The following is a 26688-nucleotide window of genomic DNA, read 5'->3' on the forward strand; positions in this document are numbered from 1 at the left end:
GGGCGTTGTCTGTTTTCTGAGGGATTTTTGGCTAACATAAAGCACTGATTCTGGTTCCCTCTAAAATTCTGCATGGGTTTTAAAAAGTTTTGGCTTAAGGTTATGGTGGTAATCACCCTTGCACATGTCATTATTTCAGTGCGCTGCATATAACTGTCTCTACAATGCTGTTGGGAGAGGAGCACAGTCATCTTGTGAAATGTAGTGTCAGGAGGGAAAAAAATGAAAATGAAATCTCTTTCACTCTTTGTTGAGTGTTGTCATTACAGCTGTCCTGGCCTCTTTTGTTGTGTGAGTAGCTATGAATGGATATAGTTAATCCTTTGTATGTCTAGATTTCAACCAAAGGAGTCTCTTCTCTTCTCCAGCCTCAAAACTGCGCAGTGTGACTAGAAGTGCAGAATACCCAAAATGACCAGGAAATGTATTCCGTCAACAATTCACGAAGTTTTTATGAAGTACTGTTCAGATTGTCAAGCTTTCACTAGCAAAATATTCACCACAGAAAACTTGATGTGCTTCATGCCAGTAATGTCCCTGGAACTAAATCCCTTCATAGGCATATTACTTCTTGCAGATCAGTGGAATAGGTAATCTGAGACCTCTAGAGCTAATTGAATGAATCTAGCCCAAAGATTAAAACCTCGCTGCTGGAGCAAATTCTGTGCCTCATCCGATACTGACTTAAATGATAATGTGCTAACATTTATTTTAATGAATAAAGATTGTACTTCAGGGCAGCTGGCTGACATTTGCTCATCCTCTTGGGGAGAGTAGAGTCATTTATGAAGGATTTGGCCTTTTTCTACTTGTTTTATCTCCCAGTAGGGGATAGAGGATCCCTTTGCATCTGAAGTGGACAGTACTGTTGACTAACACTATAGTGGAGCCACAGTTCTTTTCCCTAGTAACTTCAGAAGACTTAAATGTAAAGGTCAGAGCTTTCCTTTTATGTTGAATTTCTGTTGCTTTTCAGTGGACTTTTGAAGGATTCACTAGCCAGTTCCTGTCTGTTAATACTTAAGTCAAATATATACACCTCCCCCTTCTTTTCTCAATGTCAGGCAGTTATATTCAGAGAGCTACACAAGGAAGTTCTACAAAGCCCATTTTTGTATTAGAAGACTGTCCTTCAGCTACTGTCTCTGTTCACTAACTCCCTGAAGCAGAAAACCACTCCTATAAAGTTATGGGCAATAGTATAAATGCATCAAATTAAAATTAATTTCAAATTCTGCAATTAAAACTGGCATATGGAACTGCAACTTTTTAAGATGGAAAGTGAGACAGATAGAAGGTCAGTATTAGAATAAAGTAAGAACTGTACATTTTGGGGAAATGCCTGTTTCCCTTTTACTTCCCTTTACTAGGGCAAAGAGTAAGGTCTGGATTCATCCCATCTAGCTTCTGGCAGCTGAGAGCATAGCAGTCACTTGAGCCTACATCTGTTGTCAAAGGATGGAGATAAACACCTCCAGATGATAATTCAGTTTTGAGATATGATGCAAAGCCCATCTCATTCCACTGACCTCTGAGAGTGACCTTAGACTTACTGTATCCTCAACCTGACCTCCTCAAAAATGTCTCAAGAGTTAGATGGAGTTATATAGATTAAAGACAACTGCAGTTTTACTTGGTGATAAGAATAAAACAAATTGTTGTTTCTAGATATATAATTGCTTTGAGTAAGTGAGCTGGGGGAAAGAAGAGAGTGTGTTTTAATTCTGAACATGGATTCCAGTCTTCCATCTGCACTTGAAAAATAGGATGAGTGGGCAGAAAAAGAGAAATAGAAATCAAACTTTTAAACAAACACACACAAGAAGTTGGATTTGGAATAAAATGTAATGGAAAACCATTGTGAACTTTTGCTGAACTACTGAAAACTTATAAGCAAACCATTACTTCTATTAAAAGTATCATGGTTCTTCCCCTCAGACAGTTATTTGCTATTTAAAGCTGCAGGAACAGAGCTGACCAATCTAAAAAAGTTGAGAACTCATAAAGTAAAGAACTAATAATAATAAAGGCCTGGTCTTCAGTAATCTGAAACAAAATCACAAATATTAATTTTTGAGAAGTCACAATACATCAGTCAGTCAGAATGAATACTGGTAGCATATGAGGACAAAAGGAAATGTAGCTGCAAGTTCATCACAGGAGGAATGAAGAGATGGTTTGCAAAAGTGGGAAACTGAGGAGGTGATGTGTTTTAGACAGGTATCTGATGTGCTAGAAATTAGAGCTATGGAGAGATGACGGCTACTGTGAGAAACTGCCATGGGACTGGTGTCTGCCTTTCTGTCAGACTCAGCGATAACATGGAACAATGCTGCTCCTAGCATACCGATAAGTGGTGACAATGTCCAGTTTGTCTGGGGAGAGGACACAGTGTTTTCCTGTCCCCTTGCCCCTACCATGGACCACTGTCCATGTGAGACTGCTGCCAGACCCTGAAATAAGCCAGCAAAGCTCTTGCAGTGACTGCAGGCTCAAGAGGACTCAGTTACAGCTCATACCTCTGTATTTACCATGTCCTCCTTTCTTTTAAAAGCTATAATGTCGTATCTGAGATGATGTACTTTCATGCTAGGTGGCTTATGGACATTGAAAGCCCATATCAAATAAAATTGATCAAAGTAACTGTAGAAACCAAACCTGGCAGTGGCTTGTCTCTTGGCTGCATTTTGTCATCAAGTGCTCACAGAGAGTTACAGACTTAGCTGGCCCCACCTAAGAGAGAGTCTTTGTGAGGTATTCTGGTGTGCAGCGATAGAGACGGTGGCAAATAGCATTAATGGTGAGTGACAGTCATGCCCTATTTTCTCCACATCACCCAGCTGTGAGTTAGTTGCCTTCATTAGGTGAAAGTTTCCTTGGACTTCGCATGAGGCTGAATTTTGGACTGAATTATGTGGTGCATAGTCAGAGGACAGGGATCTATACCTGTTGAGTCAAATGGACTGGAAATTTCAGGTTATGCACATACACAGAAAAGAACAGAAAGAAAAGGAATGAGCATCTGTGAAATCTGGCACATACAGGATTCATACAACTAGACAATCTATGGAACAACTGCAAGTGGAAGGGTATACTTCAGTAAATAATCTACCTTATTAAAAATGCAAATGACACTAAAACTATAGAATGAGTGCCAGCATTCCAGCTTACTCGGGAAGATGACAGGAAAGTTGACAGGTTTTTTTTCTGCAGTTTAAATTCTCCTTTTTTCAATATCCAAAATATAAAGCTATGGGCCTAGGAAAGTGTTTATTAAACCTGAAAAAGAGCAATTCAAACATTTGTATGAACTATAGTATAGTGATAAATAAGGAAGAATTGAAATAAAAGCAGTACCAGTGGTGGTAGTATTATTTTCAGAAAGGCTGAAAAAGGGCATTGCTTCTATGATCTTAAATACAGGGCTTGTTACGATAGATAAACACTTGAAAAGTCATAGCATGAAAATGTAGGTGGTAGGGCTGACAGGATTAAATCAGTATTTGATCTTGGACCTATGAGATATACAATAGAAGGTCTAAATAACTGATGTGATTCTTCTCTGTGTGTACATAACTGTAGGTGCAGTTCCCTGTTCAAACAGCTTACAAATGTTTTGAGATATTCCATGATTACTGCCACTAAATAATGTGAGCTGTGATTGTTATTAATCATTATTTTATTACTGTTGTAATAAAGCTCTAGAAATAGACACATCAGATATAAATCAGCACTCCTCTGTTGACTTTTAATTTGGTCATGATGATGTGCAACACCAAGCAGTAGTTCAGTATTTGGACATCGATATAAGGGCAGCTTCCTACACATAGAGAAAATGTGTATATCTTTTACCTGAGATATATTAGTATATCACTGCAATGAAACAGGTATTTACCTGTAAAATACCAAATATTAAGTTAATATAAATTCAAAAATTAGCAGGTAGTAAAAATGAATTCAGAGTAATCCTGGTCTTTTATTATAAGATTTCATTATATCAGCTTTTCCTGCCTGATGAGCTGGTGCTCTGTAAAGCTAATGGAGGTACGAGGTTCATCTTTGTTACAAGAAAAAGCAGGTTTGATTTTCCATGTGAATTATGTGGCTTGTGTTGTGGTTTTGAGATCGTTGATCAGACCTGGTCAGAGAATTACTCCTCCTCATAGGGGAAGCCTCACAGGGAGAGTGATGCGCCAGGAGCGGCACTGCCAAGATGGCAGGTGGGAGCCCCCATACGCACCGGGGCTAAGCCAGGGCCTCCAAAAGGCTCCGGGGCACCTCCTGCAACAGTGTGGCTGTTTGTTGAGCCCAAGACACCTTCTGCAAGGGTAGGGCTCACAGCTTCCATTTTGTAGCGAATGCAGCTCATCTGTTTGTTTTTTGCTCTACTGAAATTCTCCATACAGTTTCCATAACACAGGGCACTACTCCAGCTCTAAAGATATGGGGCATTTTGGGGGCTGGGTGTTGAGCCCCCACAGGAACAGCCACATGTCAGTAAGGGGGCTGAAAGTTATTATTCCTGAACACACAGTATCTGCACTGCCTGGGGATCCAGTTCTTCTGGATGAAAAGAGCTATAAATGTAAGGTATTATTAGCACATGGCTTTGTAGTGAGCCACCCTCAGGCCACATTAAGGTTTTTGATGTTTCTCGGTTGCAGCCTCTAAAGGGATCTTACCATGATTTCATAAAAGGAAAGAAGAAAAATAAAGAACTTTCGACCTCTTTTTAAATATTAAATAAAAATGAAAATGCTTGTATTTTTGATTTTGATTTCTGTTTGGAGCTGATGTTTTGTTAAGACACCGGCTGAGCATCTTGATTATTCTCTTTTAAAAGTGACCTTGATCTTTTAAAAATGTAAATTAAAATAAAAGATCTGGTGACCTTTTTATTGAGGTCTCAAAAGAGCTGAGAGAAGCCATTCCTGTCTCCAAGTGTTGCAGGAATACCTCCTGCTAGGAAACACAGTATCAGACTGCGTTAAAAATGCCCCGAGGGCCATATTGATGAGGGGAAACTCACTCTCCATGGCCTTTTTAACATTCAGCAATGGCGTAACTTGTTTGTTTCCTCCGTGTTGGAAATGTCAACAAATGTCACCCAAGTTCTTTGCTTTCCTTTCTTATCTTTTGACATATTATTTGATATGTGTGTGAGAGTGTAGAGTATATTAATAAAGGAGCTTTATTCTCCAGTGAATTAACAAGAGTGAGTGTAAGGCTGTACTGAAGGAAGGTTTCTTCTATTAGTTTTGCCATTAGGAAAAAAATAGCGCTCTAGAAAACTCTTACTAAAGAGACAGATCAAAAGAAGGCCTGTTAGTTTATAGTGGTCTATCCTTCTTCTAGCATGGGGTGTCTGTTCATTACTCTAGGATTTTCTTTGCTTTGTCCAGACCATTTAAATATGCTTTTTAGCAATGTGACTCCCATTGCTTTCCTGGGAGACTATTTCAGAGTCAAGACTTCTGGGATCAAAATTTCAGAAGTCCTTAGCTGTCTTTCATATCAAAATAAAAATTTCATAAATCAATTAGTTCCCCAAAAGTGAGATTCCCAAAGGTTCTCAATGTTACTCAGAGCCTGTAGGTGCCTTAGATGCTTTCAGAAATACATCTGCAGTTCCTAAACCACTAAGATTCTTTAAAACTGTAGCCTTTGCCTTTAATGAGGCTGCTGATATTCAGATTAAATTATCCTTTGAAAACATTAATTTATTATACATTATAGCACTAGGTACATAATATAATTAGAAAAGGTAGAATATTATATTTAACATTTATAAGGCACTTTTTGCACTAGTATAATTATTTCATTAGGGCAGAGCTGAGAGGCCCCCAAAGCAATTGAGTTTATAATTTGCACATACTATGTGAATGCATAGAAAGAAACAATTTCAGCTCAAACTTTCAAATGTGTTGACAGGACAGAAAAACAATGAGGGGTGAAAGTCTTTGCTTTCATTGTTAGGACAGAGAACTCATACAGAAGAATATTAAGAGACTTTCCAAAGGACAAATACCAGTTGTCTGTGACAAAGCAGTGAATTTAAGTCCCTGTGCATGACAAGATCATCTTTTCTTTTCATCTTCAGCTGTTTTATGCACACTAAATTCTGATGATTTATATACCTCTGCAATGTGTTAAACAATTCTTTTTCATCTTTAACAGTCAGATGTTTCAACTATTTGTAGACAGTTAGTCATTGCTATATATATTTCATTTTTGTTTTGTTTTTTATTCCGATCTGTCCTTCTAAAACAAAAAATAAATAATTCTGTTAAAACAGCCCTGGATCCATCTGTGAAATTATTCCCTGTAAAACATTTAAAGATTATGTACCAATGATGTGCTGTCTCCTTAGTGAAATGTGCTCTGACTGCAGTTTTCAGTAGTCAGGGTGGGACGTGATGGTAAGGTGAAGCTCCAGGCATGCAGCTCTGCTACTTGCAGCAATCCTCAGTCTCCCACCCTTCTTCTAATTTCCAACCATGGAAATTTTCATGAAAACCTCACAAGAGCAAGTCTATGAAAGGCCAAATACATACCTCATCACTTCACAATTCCTAATATCAGGTATCAAGAATCTCCTGAAATAAATCAATTCTTGAAGTAGCATAATTTAAAACAATTACTATTATGAGAGGGTGAAAAACCTCACAGGAAAAATAACAAGTCTTGTATAATTCTTCTATTAATTTTTGACTACTGTAAACCACCCTCTTAAAGCTCCATAGTTAACTTTCACCATCCTTTTGCACTACAGGAAGGAAAAACTGTTTAAAACATTATATATGATTGGGGGACTCAGACGGGCAGTCTCATCTGACCTTAATTCTAATAACCAAACTTTGTTAAACTGGTGGAACCAGTACACGTTGTTTTTTTACTGATTATTTTAAATGTAGAATCATATACATGGAGTTAAATGCTGAAGAATTTAACTGATTCCATTTACAGCACACCTGCAATGGAGATATAACTAGAGTCAAGGACTCCCCAGTTCTCTGCATTTTTTTTCCTCCATGTTTGATCAGTCAAATCTCATTCAGCTCATTTCTGTACAAAGACAGTGGAAAGCAGCTTGGTAAAATCAGCCCTGTCATTAAAGAATATTCTCCCCATGACAGAAATCTCTTGCAGAAATGACAACTTCTTACAAGGAACCAGTACAAACATAGTGGTCTAGAAATGCTGGACAACAGTGAATTAGGTACCTGAAATGAGATGGAACCTTTTGCATTTTGTCCCAGCTCTTTGTGCTTTGATTAATTGTTTGCTTGCATTTTGATAAGCAGCTGCACTGTGAGTCTACCAGAACCATAAGATGCTTGTATTATTTAAGTATATTGCATCATATGGGAAGCAGTTTCCAGATGCTTCCTGACTCATATTGGTGAAGAAGTAACTCACACTTTTAATGGATTTTAAGGATGGTAAATCCCTAGAAACCGAAGGCTCCTAAGCAATAGACACTTTATTAAGAGAAGTTAGGTTTCTTTCATGCTTCAACAGAACAGCTGTGGTTGTCAGGTTACGAACAGTTTGACAGAGGAGTTATTTTGGCTGTAAGATGGCTTTGACACAGAGATGCAGGCTTTCTGTATTTGAGATGAAACATGCTATAAATACTCCGGGCTTGTATGTCACTGCAGTGATGATGTACCCAGTTCCAGAGGTAGCAACAAAACTTGTTTTGTTCTCAGGGCTTCATGTACTGTAGAGCAGTAAAGCAATTCACAGGTATTCCTACAAGCTCCACCACTGATTTAGGGTGTGCCTTCTCGTTTGCAGGCTTCCCCTGCGGCTCTCCTCTATCATTTTTTCATTGCTGTGTCTGACTGTGTTCTTCAACATGAGCTGTGGTCAAATGGAAGATATGATACTTGAGGGAAATATTTTCATGTATCTGGTTAGGTTGTCTGTCTTCTGAACATGTTTATGTCATCCATGTATTCTGTGGCTCTTTACGTTGTGCCAGACATGCATCTATACATCTGGAGATGGAGCTTTTCTTTAAATGTTGGAATTCCTTAGATTTTATTCATAGGCATGTTATATTCAGCATTTTTTCTGGAAAGACATTAATATGCACTATTCCAGATGATCTTTACTCTTCACCTTTTGACAGAGAAAATTTGCATATTCAGGCAAGGCATATTGCTGCAATGAACCACATATGCTGAACCATCAAGCCAGGAAAGATGGGAAGTTGGGACAAACCAGAGAGACTGAACTGCCTATTCTTCAAGCATCTCTATGCCATAACAAAGCCTCTTTTATCACCATTCTCATTTTCCCTCCTTAAAGCAATGGGCACAAGTCTCCTTTGCTCCTCCCTCCAAACCCCCTGGATGCAGTCTCACTCCTAAAATAAGCTTAGGAAGAAGTGAGATGATGACTTCATTTGCTGCCACAATTTAACTAAACTAAAAAAAAAAAAAAAAAAGAAAAGAAAAATTAAAATTATGCAATTTAAGTTGGTTTCCAAAGTGGGCAATAAGCTTGAAAGAGGGAGTCTAGGACCCTTGCTTCCCTGACCATCATTTGGTTGTAATCATTCTCAGTCATTTTAAAAAAGGATTGATTTCTAGCAATGGCTTTACCATAATTTATCAACCACTGCAATTTGATGCCCCTTTGTGTCTGGAATATTGATCCATGAAAGCTGACTCTTTTCAGCTCTGCCTGGTACCTGAGCCAGGACTACAAAGTGTGATAGGGAAAACTGTTAGCTTGTGTTCTGGAGAAAGGTATCTGCTATAATAAGAGCCAGTTTGACAGAATCATCTTCACTAGAAATTAATTTCTTTATGAATAGAGTTCATTACTGTAGAATTCACTGGTCTAGTTACTCATCTCCATTATGTTCAAAGCTGTGTGTGAGAGAGGTAATGCTGCAGACAGCAAAAGGGCAGAAGCTGTTCTGAACTCGATCCCAAGGGTCTTTTCCAACCTGAATGATTCTGTGATTCTGAATGAATGATTCTGGTTTTGCACTGAGATCAGGAATGCTCTTTAGATAAGTAGCATAAAAATACGGAACCAGCTTGCACCACAGAGTTTGGAAGGCACCTCTGGAGATCATTTAGTCCACCTGCCTGCTCAAAGTGAGGTCAACTTGGACAGGTTGACCAGGACTGTGTCCAGTCAGATTTTGAACATATGGATGGAGGATGGAGACTCCTCAACTTCTCTGGGATACCCATTCTGGTATTCAACTGCCCTCATTATAAAAAAGTTTTTTCTTACGTTTAAGTGAAATTTACTGTGTTTCAATTTGTGCCTATTTCCTCTTGTTCTGTCACTGGATACCACTAGGAAGACTCTGGCTCCATCATCTTTACTCACACTTGTCAAATATTTGTACACATTGACAAGATCCCCCTTGAGCTTTCTCCAGGCTGAACAGTCCCAGCTATCCCAGCCTTTTCTCATAGTAGAGGTGCTTCAGTCCCTTAATCATTTTCGTAGCTCTTCTCTAAATTTGCTCCAGTATGTCCATATGTCTTTTGCTCCGGGGAGCCCAGAATTGGACCCAGCACTCCAGAAGTGTCTCACCAGAGCTGATTAAAGGGGAAGGAATGCCTCCCTCAACCTGCTGGGAGCATTCTGCCTAATGCAGCCCAGGAGGCTGTTGGTGTTCTTTACTACAAAGGCACATTTCAGACTCATGTTCAACTTGGTGTCCACCAGGACTCCAGGTCCTTTTCTACAAAGCCACTTTCCAGATGCTAGGCTCTCCATCAGCACAGCTGGGAGTTCAGGCTGTTGTACCTGCAGAGGCTTGGAAAAGATCCAGCTGATCTCTATCTCATAATTTCTGATGCTGTGTGGTCTGACCTCCTGCAGCTCCATTACTTGGTGGTGCAGACCCTTCACTAGCATACACCTGTGAACAAACAGCTCATTTAACCCCAGTGCCACCATGAGGTCCCAGGCATCTCCGCAGTCCCAGATGTGCAGAACGGCATCCTCCCTTGGGAGCTGGGCCTGAGGTGAGTTCTCTGACGTACTAGGGAGAGTTGCTCCCATGGGTTCTGGGGACTGTACCCTGCAATGTGTCACCATCGTTGCAGAATCCTCAGCAGAATTTCTTGTTCTGTGCACTAACTGCCATGTCTACTGCCTGCTTCTGTTCACTGTGCTGGTGGTGCACACCAGCAAAAATGTGGCTTGCAGTTGAATTAAACATGTGAACACTGACACGCATTTAACATTACCTATTGTGCTGTATTTTTTCTAGGTCCCAATATGTCATCACCAAAGTGTTATTAATCCCTTATATTGAACATTAGTTTTTGAGTCTCAGTACTGTATACTGGGCAACATAATATGCCTCTTCATTTGTTGGAGAAAATAAAGCATAGAAGGGAATAGCAGCCAAACAGAGGTTACAGACTAAATTATCAGCAAAGGAGATCAAGCATCCTAACCCTTATCTCAGTTTCTGCATTATGTTTCACTTTTATTTGCTCCAGTTTAGTAACTGTTTGTTGTTACCAAGGAAACAAGAGACTCTTTGGAATCTAACACGCCCACAGTGCATCCTTACTATTGATGAATAGGAAAGGGAGCATGAGTATACTTCAGTGCACATCACAGATGCAAGGAAAAGCAAGCTATTGAAAAGAGAGACAGTAAACAAGATTATCTGAATGAAATTAAGAAACACCTTCAGAGGAGGTTTCACTGTTGTGATCATTTAGGGCTCTCCAGCCAACTCAGAGATTTATATTGATTCTTTGGTCAAATAAGTGTCAAACACTCACTGTTGTCCTGGCAATGGCACCCTGCTGAGGGCCTGCCACAGATGCTGTATTCACCATCCTTACTATTATTGTTAACAGGTACCACTGAGTCCCTCCGTACTGGGAGAACTAAGATGTCCTTGTGACATAGCTCCCAGTTAACATGATGGTGTACATTGGACTGTTCTCTTTTTGCAATTTGGTGGTGCCTTTTTCAAGGGGTATGTGACTCAGGGGTCCATGTCTTGAAATCCTTACTCACATTTTACTTGGGCAAACCTCCCACAGGTTTTGACAATGGAGTCTTCAGAATTTAGTCCAGAAAAAGGAGAGGACTGATCAGTCTTCAGAATTCAGACAGAAAGAACATCCTCCATGAGCCAACAGGTGTGAGGCAGCATGAGTGGGAAAATATCAAGCAGGATGGATGTTTCCTTCCCCCTTCCCATTCTCAGTAGTCATTACAAGAATGCATGTGTTTGCAGACCTTGCTGTGAGCGAACTCAGAAGTAGGAGAACAAGTTGGGTGTGTATTGGACAAAATTTCTTCAGGAAATGAGATTGAGGTGGGGTGTTTGAAAATATTTCTGAGACTGAAAGGTGTTATGCTGTGAGTTGCTTGGTTGAGGTAAGAGATGTGCTTCTTGGGTCATTTAAACATACATGGGAAAATCAGTGGGACCTGTGAGACAGTAGGACAGATAATCCGAGTTATTTTTTATTTATTTAAGAATTATGATTATCTTATTGTTTTAATCTCTTCTTTTATATGAACATCCATCTCCTGGGAAGAATTTCTGTGATTTCTTACACTGTGTGGTTGTAAGTATACAGATAGCATAAGGGAGATGGGAGTACATTTCTCCTATATTTAAAATGAAAAATCAACCCAAGCAAAAATTCTTCCATCAACATGAAAGGCAACAGCTTGTGATGCACATGGTGAGGACTGTCAATATCTCTGGATTTCAGCACCTCTCACAGTATAGTCCAGGAAGCCAGCACCTCTTCTCTCGGTAGCAGATATGCCGTTCCAGTTACAGCCTTCTGCTTTGAGGAATGGACGCTGTGGTCCTGAAGGAGCTCTGGTTTCATCCGGAGGCTCAGTTTCCTTGACACTTTTCAGTTGTGGTCAAGCATAACAGTTGTGCTGATCTTATTCAGGCTGTTAGCTTTTGGGGCAGCAGGCAAGGATAATGGGTTCTTGCTAGTCTACTTAGATTTGACATCATCCTTGGGTAAAACTGGACAAAATGGATTGAAGCATCTGCAGATCCTGTCAAGCACAGAGCTGTATTTAACTAGCTCAATCTAATTCAAGAGACCTTTGTTGCTCACTGAACACACACAGCTCAGTGGCCCAATGCCGTTCTGTGCAGTTGTCACTGAGCTCTGCGTCCTGCTGGATCTCCATTAACTGCAGACCCTATGGAAACAATGAATAGCAGCACATGGATATTTTTTTCCCTTTTCTTGGCTGGAACATTTCAGTTTTCCCTCCCTGGGATAAAAAGTTGTATTTCAGTTTTCTATAACTTTTTGTGTTGCAGATAGGAACCTTGTTCTGCTCTACTGAAGAATGCAGCCATTTGTTTGCTTATATAGAGGAGTTTTTGATGTATATCAGATTGGTATTTTATAAACAGACCTAGCTTCTGCCCACTCTGGGTGCCAACAAAACAGCATGTTTTGCTTTGTAAATGTTCTACAGGACTCTTGTTCTTGAAACAACACATTTCCCTTTCCACCTCGAAGCTTGAAATATCTCTCTGATTATTTCCCGAATGTTGGATGACAGAAGGAGAATTTAAGAAGGGAAAGTCTGATAGTGCTGGATGTTGTTTTCATAATAGCCCAACAGAAATTAAATATACAGACCTTTGGGATGTGTTGCAATTTACTGAAAAATGCAATCTATTCTTTGAGGATTCTTATGAACAGTGAAGCAAGTGCATCTGTTGTAGTATAAGAACATCTCTAATTGTTTTCCCTTGGTTTTGTGTTAATGCATCTAGACCTAAGGGCAGGGAAGAGTGTATTGCATCCACTGCAAATAAATCAGTGCAATTAACTGCTGATATATACAAACTGACCTTGAGAACTAATACATGGCTGTTTCTAATATCAGGAATCTAGTTTAGAACAGACAGTACAGGGATCTGGCCCTGGATCAATGAAGGAAATGTCTTGAACAAATTGGGACCACAGAGGTCAGTCTTCTGAAAAACATAATTAAATTGGGCCTGAACTGGAAGACTCACACATCAAAGAACTGAAATGATCAAATGATTAGGGGATGAAGGAAGAAGGGGGGCAGAAGAAAGGGAGAAAGGAACAGCAAAGAGTGTATGAGACAGCAGCTTTGGAGATGGTGTTTGAGAAACAGAGAGCATTTAGAAACATAAAAAAGGAAATTTAGTCAAAGGCAGGTTAAGTAAAAAAGCTGAAATGTTTGAAACAAATACCAGGATGTGTTGCACATACTAGAAAGCAAAGAGCATGTAAGGAAATGAGGAACAATAAAGCATGCAGAAAGACAATATTAGGAATTCAATGAGAAAATCCTTGGGTAATGGAGCCTGTTGTTTGCAATATAAATTTAAATGCAGCATATAGCATCTGGCCACTCTTATCTGATAAGACTGTCATTCTGTGAGTAGTTGGTAAGCAGAAACTGCGAAGTGAAGCAGAATATGTATTTGAAATATTTGGGGCTTATATGTTTTGTTTTATCTCATGTTTTCCCTTCATTTTAATTTTAAGAGACTTGTTCTTTTTTGCTGACCTAGTGCAAGTGAAAGGTACTATATGGAGAGCCCTGGGGATTGAAGGCTTTTGTTTCCTCATAAATAAACATAGCAAGTGTAGCAGAAAAGCAGCTATCCTCATCTTGCCTTCCACTCACCTTCCTCTAGCCTTACCTGGAAGACTCGTGTCTTTCCTAGGGCAAAGTCTCTGCAGACCGGTCTCAGTTTGACAGGAAAATAGCAGTACCTTGTATGGTTTCACATTGAAAACCTTCAACCTCATCAGCATGACTGAAATGTCATTATACACTTGTACAATTGTTGTTTACAAAATAATAGACTAGGGGTGCTTTTTGTTTACCTTCCATTCGCTTTCATGGTGCTGTTTCCCTCTCATTTGCACAAGTCAAGTCTCCACAGCCAGGAGAGTTAAAATGTACTCCACTATATATGAACTTACTACTGGTGAAAGCTGAGACTCTGAGCTATGGTTAAGTAAGTCATTGAAGCAGAAGAATGTGAGATGTCAGGTAAGCAGGCAAAGCTTCTTTCAGGGTCTTCTGTGCTGCAGGTACTTGGGGCAGCAGAAGGGGCACTAGGGACTAGAGTCACTTCAGCCATGCACAGACATTCACCACATCTGATTTCTGTTGACTGCCAGCCTTGGGATGATAATGAACCAGTGAGGAGGCTAGGGAAAAGGCTGTAAAAGCTGTCTTTTATCTGTGATCTCCCTTCCTGTGCCATGACAACAGACTTCCCCATAAACTGTCTTTACACACAGGCACGGTCTCCAGGTACCCTGCAAACAACTGATTAGGAGAAGTCAATAGGGATATTTATCTTTATCTTACAGAGGAGAAAGAAAAGTTAAGTGAAACTCATCCAAAGCTATGTATCAAGACAGTAGTAAAGTCATCCAGGAGTTAGTGTTAAGGCCAGATTTCTTCCCCAGAGACACAGGCACCACAGTTTCTCCTTTCAATGTAATTGTGCAAACGCTATCCATGACACTAGATTTGTATTAACAAATTGTACAGTGACATGTCTTACATGTGGAAACATCACTGTGCAAAGAGAAGATACGAGACTTGAGAGAGCTGGGTTTTCCAGAAGGGACTTGGTGAATAATCCTGGGCAAGATATTTGAGGCAGATTGTGCTTCTTCTTACTCACCTGTAAAAAATGAGGTAATAGTAGTCTCTTCTGTGAAGTACATTAAGAGCCTGATATGAAAGAACAGGTATTACTACCAAAAGTCCATGCCTCCTTTCTCTTTCTCATCCAGTGACACAGCAGTTTGGAAATATGTAACTGTGTAACCAGATGTGACATAGTCTACAACTTTGAGAACCTGCTGTTCACACAGTAGAATGGGAGTGTTAAGTGCTCCAGAAACTAAATTATCCTCCTGCATGGGAATTGGAAAGTGAGAATGACTATAAAGAGAAATTTAACTGACAAATCTAGTTCCATCCAAACTAAGTGAAAAATGAGAAAATACAATAAAACTTTACCAGGCTGACGAAAGATCCCAGAGGCTGTGGAGGCCATGTGTTTTGTCATGCAACAGCATAGCAGGGTGTCATGTTTCAATCTCAGACCTCTGCTAATTTCTTACCAAACCATGAGCAAACACAATGACAAATCATTGGGGTTGTATTCCCTGTAACACGGGATCTCTGCTACTGAATGTTCATGCCAGCACGTTTAAGAATCCTAATGTGGGGCATTCAGCAAAAGTGATTCTTTCTTTTAGTGTGGACTTCAATTTGCCTTGCCCATGTTTCAAATCTCTGCATGTGACTTTCTGTGCCAAATTAAATTTATGAGAAACATCAGAAAAAGATTTTTTTGTATGTATGTCTTGTTTTTCCTACCAGTGTCTGTTTGCCTGTAGGTCTACATAAAAGCAAAACTGCAGTCTATATTGCAAATAAAGAATACTTCCTAAGGAATATTGGACAGAGTTTATCTCTAGGGCTAAATGAAGGGTGAATTAAAAAAAAAAAAAAAAAAAAAAAGCTAAGAAGCCCAGATAGAGAAGAGAATCCCAGTTTTAATTATACCCCTTTTCCTTTGATGTGGAAGGAAATAAGAATATATAAAGGCTTTTGTAAGAATTAAAATAAGCTAGGGATAAAGAGCTACCTGAGAAGCTGCTGTTATGGCTCAGAGCTGAGGGGAATTTGGATTCACATGATGAGAACAGGCCTTCAGTTCTATTTGCAGAAAGCCATAGGGTCTGTTGATGGACATTTATGTTTCACACCATAGACAATATCCCTGAGACATCTGCTCCTTAATACCTTTGGTGCTTCCTTATGTGCTCAAAATGAGTAAGAGACAGAATAACTGATAATTTCTCTATTGTGTTGTTAAAGCAAAATGCAGGATTGCTGTAAAGAACCAGATAAATAAGTGAACTGGTTGTCTAAAAATAGCAAAGGTGCTCATTTTAGCTGACTCATCACTTTGTAGATGAAATCTGATGGAGACTGGCACACAGCATTAAAATGAGGCAAAGATAAATATTGGGGGGCATTAAATGAACAAACAAAAATGAATGGACCTGCAAATGGTCTGGGAGAAAAAAACAAACCAAACCAAGCCATTTCTAGCTAGTGCTGATGAAAATGCTGTTCCGTGTTTCCTGTGTCCCTCTCATTGGGAACTCACTATCCTCCACAGATGTGACTGCACTGGAAAGCTCTAGCAAATAGGTCAAATAGACCTGTTGTTGATGCAACACACACCCATGCCTGGGGAAATGGATTATTTCTTCCCCTTGCCAGGAGCTACCAGGCAATTCCTCAGCTGCTTCAGGGCTTCTCTTACCTGAAGCTTCTCATCAATTGTCTCAGGCAATTCAGGGACAGTCTTGCACCTGAGAAAAGTGACACTGAATGCAGCTGAAGTAAATACAGATGCATATGCAATATCAAGTGGTGTTACCAAAGTCTGTCTGTTTATCAAATGCCTGAACTTGTATTTTCTAAATGGCCTCTTTCTCTTCAGTTTGTTTTTGTATGCTTATAGGTAACTGTCTGCATTTTAAAATTTTTTACATACTCAAAAACCATGCAGGTAGCTAAGCAGTTTTTTGTCCCAACAAATCAGGCAGTTAAAGCCTGTGCTTTCCAGTCAGTGAAGGTAGAATAATGCAAGTGCATCTATTTTCACAGTCAACAAAATCCGTCTATGATTATTAAGGTTGTAATGTGCCACTCACAAGTTCTGGCTAGAGACAGATACTTTTTTCTATTTGGCCAGAAGTTTTACCCACTGATTTGTATTAGTCCATGTTGACAAAAGCCGTTTGTGAGATTTTTCAGGTTGTGTAGTTATTTGCCTAAAGCAGCATGATTTTTAATGAATGAGTAAATCAAATGCCTATTGGATTCACACCACAGGACTGAATTCATTTAGTTACTACAATCAGCATCCAGGAATTAAAAATTGAACCATAAGATTCAGGACAGATACAAATGAAACTGACCTTGGCATTGAAGGTAAACATCATTCTAGAGTTAGAATTTCCTTCTTCTGCAGCACAAGAAACTTAGGGTAATTGTTAAGTGGAATTTTAAGCCCATGTTTCTTTTGCTCTGTTCTCTGTGTGTGCATTGGAGGCTTTTCAGTCCAAGCTTCAAGCAGCATGATGCCAGATCAGACGAGGTCTAGAGATTAGCTATAATGAAGTAGTGGCGCCTGTACCCTTTGGGTGGAAACTCTCCTGTTTTGTTAACTAGATCACTAAATAATGCTCAGATTTGCATGGTGTGTTTGCAGAAACAGCAGACCTCACTATAACAACAGTGTAGCTATTTTCACAGGATGATGTTACTATCTAGTGCCAGTTCTTAAACATGTCAGGAACATGGACCTTCAAGGCCCATTAAAGTGAACTAGAGTGGGGCATCCAGATTCCCTGAGGAGTTTTCCAGGTCTGAATTCTCATCAGCATTTACATCCCTAAGCTATCTGGAATGCACGTTTTCTGTGGAAACTAGTAGAAAGTCTGGCTTCCAAAAGATGTGTGTCCCTGAATGACCTACTCCTGAATTATATTAGGACTGCAAAGTGAGTTTACTGCTTATTAGACACTGGAGAACCTGTACAGCTCAGAGCACCTTAACAGAAGAGTGGACTGCCTCTTGTCTAAAAAGGCTGAACTCTGGTTAAAGCCTTTTCAGAAGACAGGATATTAATAATGCCTCTCCTCCATGTGGATTCTCTGATGTCCAACAAGAGGTGGACTCATGATGCATTATTTCCTTTGCAGAAGTCTAATAAAGTTAATTAAATCTTTCTCCTCTGCTTTCAATAAACTTACCCTATATTCTTGAAGTGTGTGAGTAGTAAATATTTTTGAGGTTTCTGCACTTCAAATTTTATCTGAAGTGATGAAATTGTCCCAAATGTATTGTGGAGAAGTGCCAGACAGGCAGATGCTCAGAAGTACACAGAATGTGTTCACTAAGTTTTTTTTAGTCACAAAATGAGTCTCAAAAACTTGACCAATTTTGCACATTTCTTAAAACTGTATGGCTTGTAATGATGTCTTTGTTTCAGTGAAGCGTTAATAAAAGTGAGGTGGGATCTAACAGACTTACAACTGGTTTCTTCTTGACTTAAGATCTCTTACTGAATTTCCTAGGAACTAGGATGTAAGCACATCCTAGAGCTCTAGTGTCACTAAGGCTATTAGACACACATACTGTCCAACAGTCAGGGGTCCATATCTTTGGCAGTAAAGCTACAAATATTTTATGTTTCTCCTGGATCAAAACCACTGTGAAAAATTAAAATCCTCATATACACATATATGTGAGCACATACACTTTTCCATTAGTGCTCAAAATGCCCTTTCCAGGTGATGTCTATATACTGAACGTGACTCTAGGAAGGGAATTTGTACCATGTATTTCAAGAGCTCACCTAAGCAGCACTTGCTAGTAGTTTAATTATGTCAAACAGAAATAAGGTGCGGACATCTTTGACTGACTGAAATTTGTCTGATAAGATTCGGTGTTACTATTGTCTTTCAAGTATTACAGATGTTAAACCTTTATAGAAGTGTCCAAGGTTCTTTTTCTGGCCTAAGTAACCTGAAATGTGAAGAGGTAACTAATTACAGGGGTTAACTGGGCTGGAACATTAGCATATTAATTATTCTTTTAGGGTGTATGGAGAGTACTGCTTTTAATGGGAGAAATGAAATGCCTTAGTAAACTAGGAGACATGAAAAGATGAAAACATTTATCTGCATTAAAGCTGTGAGGCTCCTGTGCCAGACACCATCAGTGTTATAGCCCTGTACTTCAGTAGAAAAGCTGCTGTGAGGTCAGAGCTTCCCTTACTAAAATCCCATAGTGAATAGAGGTTTGAGGTGTGTAAAGTAAGGTATGTTCTGCCATGCTCATAGTCTGGTGATGCAAGGATACTCAGGTTGTAAGTGAATTACATCTGACCTATCTCTGCACCTGACTATCTATGTTGATAATTTGGGATTTTGATAAATGCATTGCTTCAGTCTTGGGAATGGTAAGGCAATTGGGTAAAGTTAGTACTTAAAAAAAGAAATTACATGACTAGTGTCCGGGAAAGATCAGGAAAGCATTATGAGAAATAAAGAAAAGCTTCCAAAAAATGCACAGAAATAGACAAAAGTTTTGCCAATGAAAGACTGAAAGAGACCAATATCTTCCTGTGTGAGACAGCCCTGCCTAAGAAAATATTGGGTTATTTCCTTGGAGATCTCTTGGATGGATTAAATCAGCCTTCACAGAGTAAGCCCTCTTGAAAATTGCCTTTTATGGATTATCATTACCTCTGTTCTGGATCCAGTTACAACTAGTTCTTTAAAGACTGCAACCATAACAGAGATGTTCTTACATTTAACACCATTATATGAGTCAGTTGCATTTGGAGGCATACACCTCTTTAGCCAAACTCTTCTTAAACGATACCAAACTAGCATAGCATCCAGGGCTGGGGAGCACAGAGCAAGTAGGATGGATCCCCAGCTGCTTGGAAAGGTGAAAACAAGAGAACAATGCTCAAATGAAGCAAACCGCATAAATGAAGCTCATGATGGTACAGGGGTAGTAAAATATTTTTGGTTGCAACCTTGTTATGGCTGCATTATTTAAGAAAAAGGTGTACAAAGGGCAACAAATTTATTACACTTCACCCAGAGTTCCTTTTTTTCTGTTACAGTGAAAGAAATATCAGTCAAATTAATATGGGTGGAGCTTAGTAAAGACTGCCACAAATACCTGGAGAAATATGTGCTTGTAAATGTTTCCCACCTATGATTTATAAAATGTAAGGTGTCTGGAGCAAGCAAGCACTTCACATGTTAGAGCTAACAATTCTTTTCAATAAAACTAGTTCCTAAAAAAGCCTAGTCAAAATCTAAGTTGCACTGTACATATGCACACCTGATGACAAGCAGCTTTATCCCGAAGCCTAGCCAAACATAAAAGACAAAAGCTAAACAAAAGTAGTGTTAGTTATCCTGAGTTTGAACCTGTAAGAACATAGGTACATAACTGACTTTAAAGACCTGAACAGTCTCACAGATGCTCACAAAACTGGTAGTGACTTAACACCCAACCCATGTTCCGATGTATGTAGTACTGAGGACAGATTCAGATGCAGAGACACTTACTTTCCTTATGGCCTTTGTCATTGCTTGGTGAGTTAGGTATAAACTGCCTGCGTGGATCATGAGACCTACCTTCCCCACACAGTTTTTGACTATGCAAATGATTAAGGAGTAATTTTTGTCCTGACATAGTCCCATCCTGTTTTACACATTTGTCCTGGTTTTGTCTGGGATAGAATTAATTTTCTTCCCAGTAGCTGGTACAGTGCTGTGTTTTTGGATTTAGTGTGAGAACAATGGTGATAACACTCTGATGTTTTAGTTGTTGCTAAGTAGCGCTTATCCTAAATCAAGGATTTTTCAGTTTCCCATGCTCTGCCAGCAAGCAGGTGCACAAGAAGCTGGGAGGGAGCATGGCCAGGACAGCTGACCTGAACTAGCCAAAGGGATATTGTATACCGTAGAACATCATGCTCAGTATATAAACTGGGGGTAGTTGGCTGGGAGGGGTGGATTGCTGCTCAGGCATCAGTCAGAGGGTGGTGAGCAATTGCATTGTGCATCACTTGTCTTTTCTAGGGTTTTATTTATCTTTATTATATTGTATTTCATTACTATTATTATTTTTATTTTATTATTATATTTTAATTTAATTTAAATATTAAACTGTTACTATCTCAACCCACGAGTTTTACTGTTTTTTCAATTCTCCTCCTTGCCCTACTTGAAGGGGAGGAGTGAGCGAGTGGCTGCGTGGTGCTTAGTTGCTGGCTGGGGTTAAACTGTGACAATATTGCAGATTAAACAGCTTCAGAGAATATGCATGAAACTTCACCCATCACTGCACTCCTCCAAGCTTTGCAGCTGGAGTTAGATTTCCCAGTCACAGAGATTCACTGAAAACCGGGATAAGAGAACGTTAAGAAAAAGGGCAGCAGTAAAGAAAATCCAATTTCTCCACAACACCTACAAAGCTGAAGAAAGGTATATTAACTCACTCATACAGTCCCTGGAAGTTGGTTCCCAGGGCACTTGGAGACAGTAGAATCAGAGCTGCTATCCATCCACCTCTCCTTTTATTTTGTCTTTTTTTTTTTTTTTTTTTTTCCCCCCAGTCTGTGTGCTGCAGCTATAGCTTATTTGTCTGGCAGTTACCTTGTACTTGGTGCTATGGTACGCAAAGGTTATTGGAATTTATATGCAAAGCTCAATGAATATAGAATTTAAAAGTGCCCCAGAGACATTCTTGAAATGAGATGCCAAATCTCAGAAGTTGTATCTTTATGAGGAAAATTTGAATACAAAACACCAAGGTTTATGACTCTTGCACATATTAATTCATACCAATCCATGTTATAAGAGGATTAAAGGGGCTATTTTTCATCTTGGGCTGAGACAGGAACTCCGCCAGATTTACTGACTTGCTGTGAGAAATCTACTTTATCTGGCTGATAGATAACTTTAAAGTGTAAATCAGGATGGTGAGCTCATCACAAGTCTACCATTAGCAGCCTATAAACTGCTTGGTGTTGCAGGTCACAAGAGATTTTGAGAACAAGGTGAGCAAACTGGTCAACAAAAACAGACCCTAAACTTCACACTTTATTTTCTGTCATATGAAAGTTACCAGAATTGAAATCAAAACAATTTTTATTATACATCCATCCCCTTGGCAACTAGCAATTATTATGACTTTGTGGGAGAGTCTAGATTTTAGAAGATACTATTATAATTGTGCAGACTCAAGAATTCTTACCTCATCTGTGGCCCAGGTGTTTTGTTTGTCTGGAGAGAAAAAGGGAAACCAGCTACCCTATGGAAATCCCAGATGTTCTCCTTAAGGAGCGCTGTCCACCTCTGTTCTCTCCAATGTCCTATAGGTAGCCCATTGGGTTTGTACCCTATTTGTTGTGTGAGGAACTGGTCACCTCAGGATTACATCATAGAGAAACCCAGAGCTCAGAAGCTTGAAATACCAATGCTGACAAAGGATCACAAAGACTTGAAATTTCCTCTGTAGACAGACAATATTTACATTAATACTTTCAAATGCGTTCAATAACTGGAATGACAGCAGCCATGATATTTCCATCCTAGTACGGTTGTTCCTGATTTGTCCTCCTGCTGGTAAAAGCACACATTGCACTCTCTGTGTCTTTCATGCAAACATGCAAGCACACACAGGCAGATGATGCGCTTTCAAGCCATCCACAGATGGTTTCCCCATCAGGGTTTACTTTGCCATTTAGACCTCCTGCTTCACAGCCTCCTCTCGGTGTTGCAGTCCCTATTTTCTGTAATTAACTTCTGTTCCTCCCCCTATTTTTTTTACAAATTCTTTTCACTCTGATGCTTAGAGTCAACCGTCTCCCCAAAGCACTGTGATATTTAACAGCATCCGGAAAAAATGTGGTTAGAGAATTGGGACACTTAAAGGAGACACTGCTCTCGTAAGTGTGCATTCACATTTTTGAATAGATATTCAGAGGGTGGGAATGTAGATGAGGGAGAAGCTATGAAAGGGCTTATTACTAATTAACTGTATCTATTTCTCCCCCTTTTAAACTGCTTTTTGTTTATCATTTCAGCTGGTAGGGTAATACACTAAATTAAAGCTGCAGAACACAATTATAATTAAGATTCAAAAAGCCAATTGCCTGTTAGTAAACTACCAATTGATAATAATGTAAGGGATATTTATAGCTCTTTGCTAAGTATGCCACAGATTTGCATCAATAACATACTTGCTAATCTCCATTTTATTCAATAGCTTTTTATTTACTATTGAAGGTAAGATTACTCTTCTCAAGCCATCCTTTCTAAAAGTATCTCGCTTTCATCTTGTTTGCAGAGTTCAGCAAACACAGATGCTTCAGTCCTTTCCTCTCCTATGAAATAGTAATAACAGTATATAATTACTAGCATCACACCATACAGAAAACCTTGCCATAAAGAGCATACTATACATAGTTCAGCACTCATAGCATCTTGCATTTCTACAGCTCCTTCTTTCTGAGTCATCTCACATATTCTGTAGAGGAGAAAACAAACCACCTTACCCAGGAGAGGAATCAGCTACCTTTGGGCAGAGCCCCAAACATAGGGCCCTAGTTTTTGTTCCTTTCACAGGGAGGTGAAGCAAGACATGTTTACAGAATTAAAAAAAATACATTACTGAAGTGATAGATTTTGTTTTATGTTTAGTGTGTGTTATTGGGGGATTAATAATGAACATTTATAATTTTTTAAATTGCTATAAAACATCAGTGTAACTGTCATTTCAGCTGTGTTATGAAGTGTAAATAATTGCAATGTGACTTTTTGTGAAATGTGATTCTTGCATCATATGTTTGCTAAAATTTGAGTGGCCTCATAGTACTAATTATTGGATTCATTATGAGACACTGTGTATTATCCCATCATGTGTACAGCAGTAAGAGAACTACCTAGGCACAGGTGCCTGTCTGCCATCCACTGTTTAGGCACAGGAGCATGAGGGTGTCTCATCTCCTATTGTGCCATAACTGCTTGTGAAACACAAGTGCCAAAAAACTGCTAAATATATGAGCACCTGCGCGATTGAGAAGGGATATGGCGTACACCAAGGACCGAAGACAGTGATGCAAGATTATATGGTGGGGTGATGTATGTTAAATAGAGGCAAAATTGGAAAAAAATTGGAAATTATAGCCTGAATTGTGCTTGTAGCTACTGCCAGGAGTGAGGGGCTTGGAGACTATAGCACACCATCTTGGAAAAAAAGCCTGGGAGATCCCTTACAAAAATGTAGCTCTTTGTCAACCTGACCCTTTCCTCAGAGGGAAAATGAGGGTTAGAAATGAATGATCTGCCCATTCCTCAGCCCTCCTTGATAGCAGGGTCTGGGTAAGGGAAAGGCAGAAAGAAAACAAGTTTACCTATGTCCTGCACATGTGGGAAGAATGTCAGCAAACCTGTGTAAGAACATATTCCCAATCCTGAAGCAGGGTTGTAACTTCTCCCAGACACAACTGGCTCTGTGAGTCAGCCTGTAAATACATTTTGTTTATTCTTCAAAGACACATACCTTATGGCTTAAGCTGGAAAAGCATGTGAGAGCTGAAAAAAAGGGAGGTAATAGTGCAAAGAGAAATGGGCAGAATGCAAGGGAGGGCCATGCAAGCAGGTGAGAACTTTTCTGTCACTACAGCAGAAAGGGATGCAGCATGAGAGCATGAGTTTGTCAGAAAGCTTGCCAGGAGTCTAAGGTGGCACAGGTTTCCTCTGCATCTCCTCTCTTTGGAGCTAGATGATGTCATCCTTCCCATAGGTTGGCTGAGCACAGGGTGAATCCAGGTGATGATTATGCAAGTGATTTCTGCTTCCTACGCTGCCTATCATGAATTTTATTATGGGTGGGCAAGTGAACTGACTCACCCCAGGTCTGGCCAGATAATTACATGGTCATTACTAACCACATTACTGAAGGGTAAATATGCAGTTATTTTTATCCATAAAATCAGCTCTTTCAACCCTAAGACTAATTCCACATTATTATGCAGCAGTATGTAATTACTATAAGACAACGTCTACCCTCAAAGAAGCAGCCACTGTTCCAAATGAAATCTTTCAGGGTATTAAGTAAGCCATGCCATCTGACAGCAGGATTTGTCCTCTACCAGCTACCCAATAAAAATTATAAAATTGTAACTAGAAAATAGGTAGTCACAAGACCCTATTACCAGGCATAAGCACTAACAATTCCTATCTCATTCAGGTTTGGAACCAAAACAACTTTTTTTTTTTTTTTTTTTTTTTTAAAAAAAACAAATGCATTATGTGGAGAAACATGTTGCTATAACACTTAACTTCCCCATCCCAGATTGCTTTAGGTTTTAGTGCTGATTGCTTTAGGTGTGACTCCTGAGAGAAAGCACTGCAAAGTCTCTGTGAAGTTAGATGTTAGGTAAAACACAAGAGGAAAGGTAGTTATAACTGATGATGATCCTTGTAACTCTTTTCATTTCTTGCAGGTACTGTTGCGTGATTTACCATGGAAAAATTGCTCTGCAGCATCCTGGTGTTTGGAATGGCTGTCATGGTCAATGCTTGTCCCAAATATTGTGTCTGTCAGAACCTGTCTGAGTCACTGGGGACTTTGTGTCCCTCCAAGGGTCTGCTATTTGTACCATTAGACATAGATCGAAGGACTGTTGAACTCCGACTTGGGGGCAACTTTATTATTAATATCAGCCGACAGGATTTTGCCAATATGTCTGGACTTGTTGACCTCACTTTGTCCAGGAATACCATCAGTTACATACAGCCCTACTCTTTCACTGACTTGGAGAGCCTTCGGTCTTTACATCTGGACAGCAACAGACTGCCTGACATTGGAGAAGATATTTTGAGAGGCTTAATTAACCTTCAGCATTTGATTTTAAACAACAACCAGCTAAGCAGCATCTCTGATGAAGCCTTTGAGGATTTTTTGCTGACTTTGGAGGACTTAGACCTTTCCTACAATAACCTCCGAAGCATTCCCTGGGAATCTATAAGGAAGATGATAAACCTGCACCAGCTCAGTTTAGATCATAACCTCATAGATTATATTACAGAGGGGACATTTGCAGATCTTCAGAAATTGGCCAGATTGGATCTAACATCCAACAGACTTCAGAAGCTCCCCCCTGACCCTATATTTGCCAGATCTCAAGTAATTCCATTAGCTGTTACCCCATTTTCTCCACCTTTGTCTCTCAGCTTTGGGGGCAACCCACTGCATTGCAATTGTGAGCTACTGTGGTTAAGGCGACTTGACAGAGATGATGATATGGAAACTTGTGCTTCTCCTCCAGGTCTAAAGGGAAGGTACTTCTGGTATGTACGGGAGGAAGAATTTGTTTGTGAGCCTCCTCTTATTACACAACATACTCACAAGTTGCTGGTTTTAGAAGGGCAAACCGCCACACTGAAATGCAAAGCTATTGGGGATCCCACGCCTATCATTCATTGGGTGGCCCCTGATGACCGTCTCATTGGGAACTCTTCGAGGACAGCTGTCTATGACAATGGCACCTTAGATATCCTCATTACCACCTCCAAGGATTACGGGACTTTCACATGCATAGCAGCCAACGCTGCTGGAGAGTCCACTGCAACAATTGAGCTCTCAATTGTTCAGCTCCCTCATCTCAGCAATGGCACAGGCCGAGCAGCCCCACCAAAATCCAGGCTCTCGGACATCACCAGCTCCAGCAAGTCTAACCGTGGGGAAACAAAAGGCCCACCAGAAAGGGCTGTCTTGGTGTCAGATGTGACCACTACCTCAGCTTTGGTCAAGTGGACGGTGAGCAAGTCGGCCCCTCGGGTAAAAATGTATCAGCTGCAGTATAATTGCTCGGATGATGAAGTCCTGATCTACAGGTAAATGAAATTGCTGTTTGGTCCTGTGATGATGGCAGGAGGTAGAAAGCAGGATATGAAGTCTTACTTAGAGGTCACTGATTTGACTTTGAACTGAGGTAGCACTGCCACCAGTAGCATTAGCAGTGCCTGATAAATTTGCATTGCACCTGTCAATTTATCTGTT

At 39.8% G+C, this 26688-nt stretch overlaps 1 protein-coding gene across 6 annotated transcripts in view; it reads left to right on the forward strand.

Annotated features, from left to right (window-relative positions):
* Positions 1 to 26688, forward strand: part of LRFN2 (leucine rich repeat and fibronectin type III domain containing 2) — a 160860-nt gene that overhangs the window by 94499 nt on the left and 39673 nt on the right. For all 6 annotated transcript variants that reach the window (XM_074818115.1, XM_074818110.1, XM_074818113.1 and 3 more), the window contains one exon: positions 25130 to 26522. In XM_074818115.1, the coding sequence (XP_074674216.1) occupies positions 25150 to 26522 (1373 nt within the window). In that variant the 5' untranslated portion in view covers positions 25130 to 25149. The remainder of the gene's footprint in view (positions 1 to 25129; positions 26523 to 26688) is intronic.

This window comes from Strix aluco, chromosome 3 (genome assembly GCF_031877795.1).
Source record: "Strix aluco isolate bStrAlu1 chromosome 3, bStrAlu1.hap1, whole genome shotgun sequence".
NCBI lineage: Eukaryota > Metazoa > Chordata > Aves > Strigiformes > Strigidae > Strix > Strix aluco.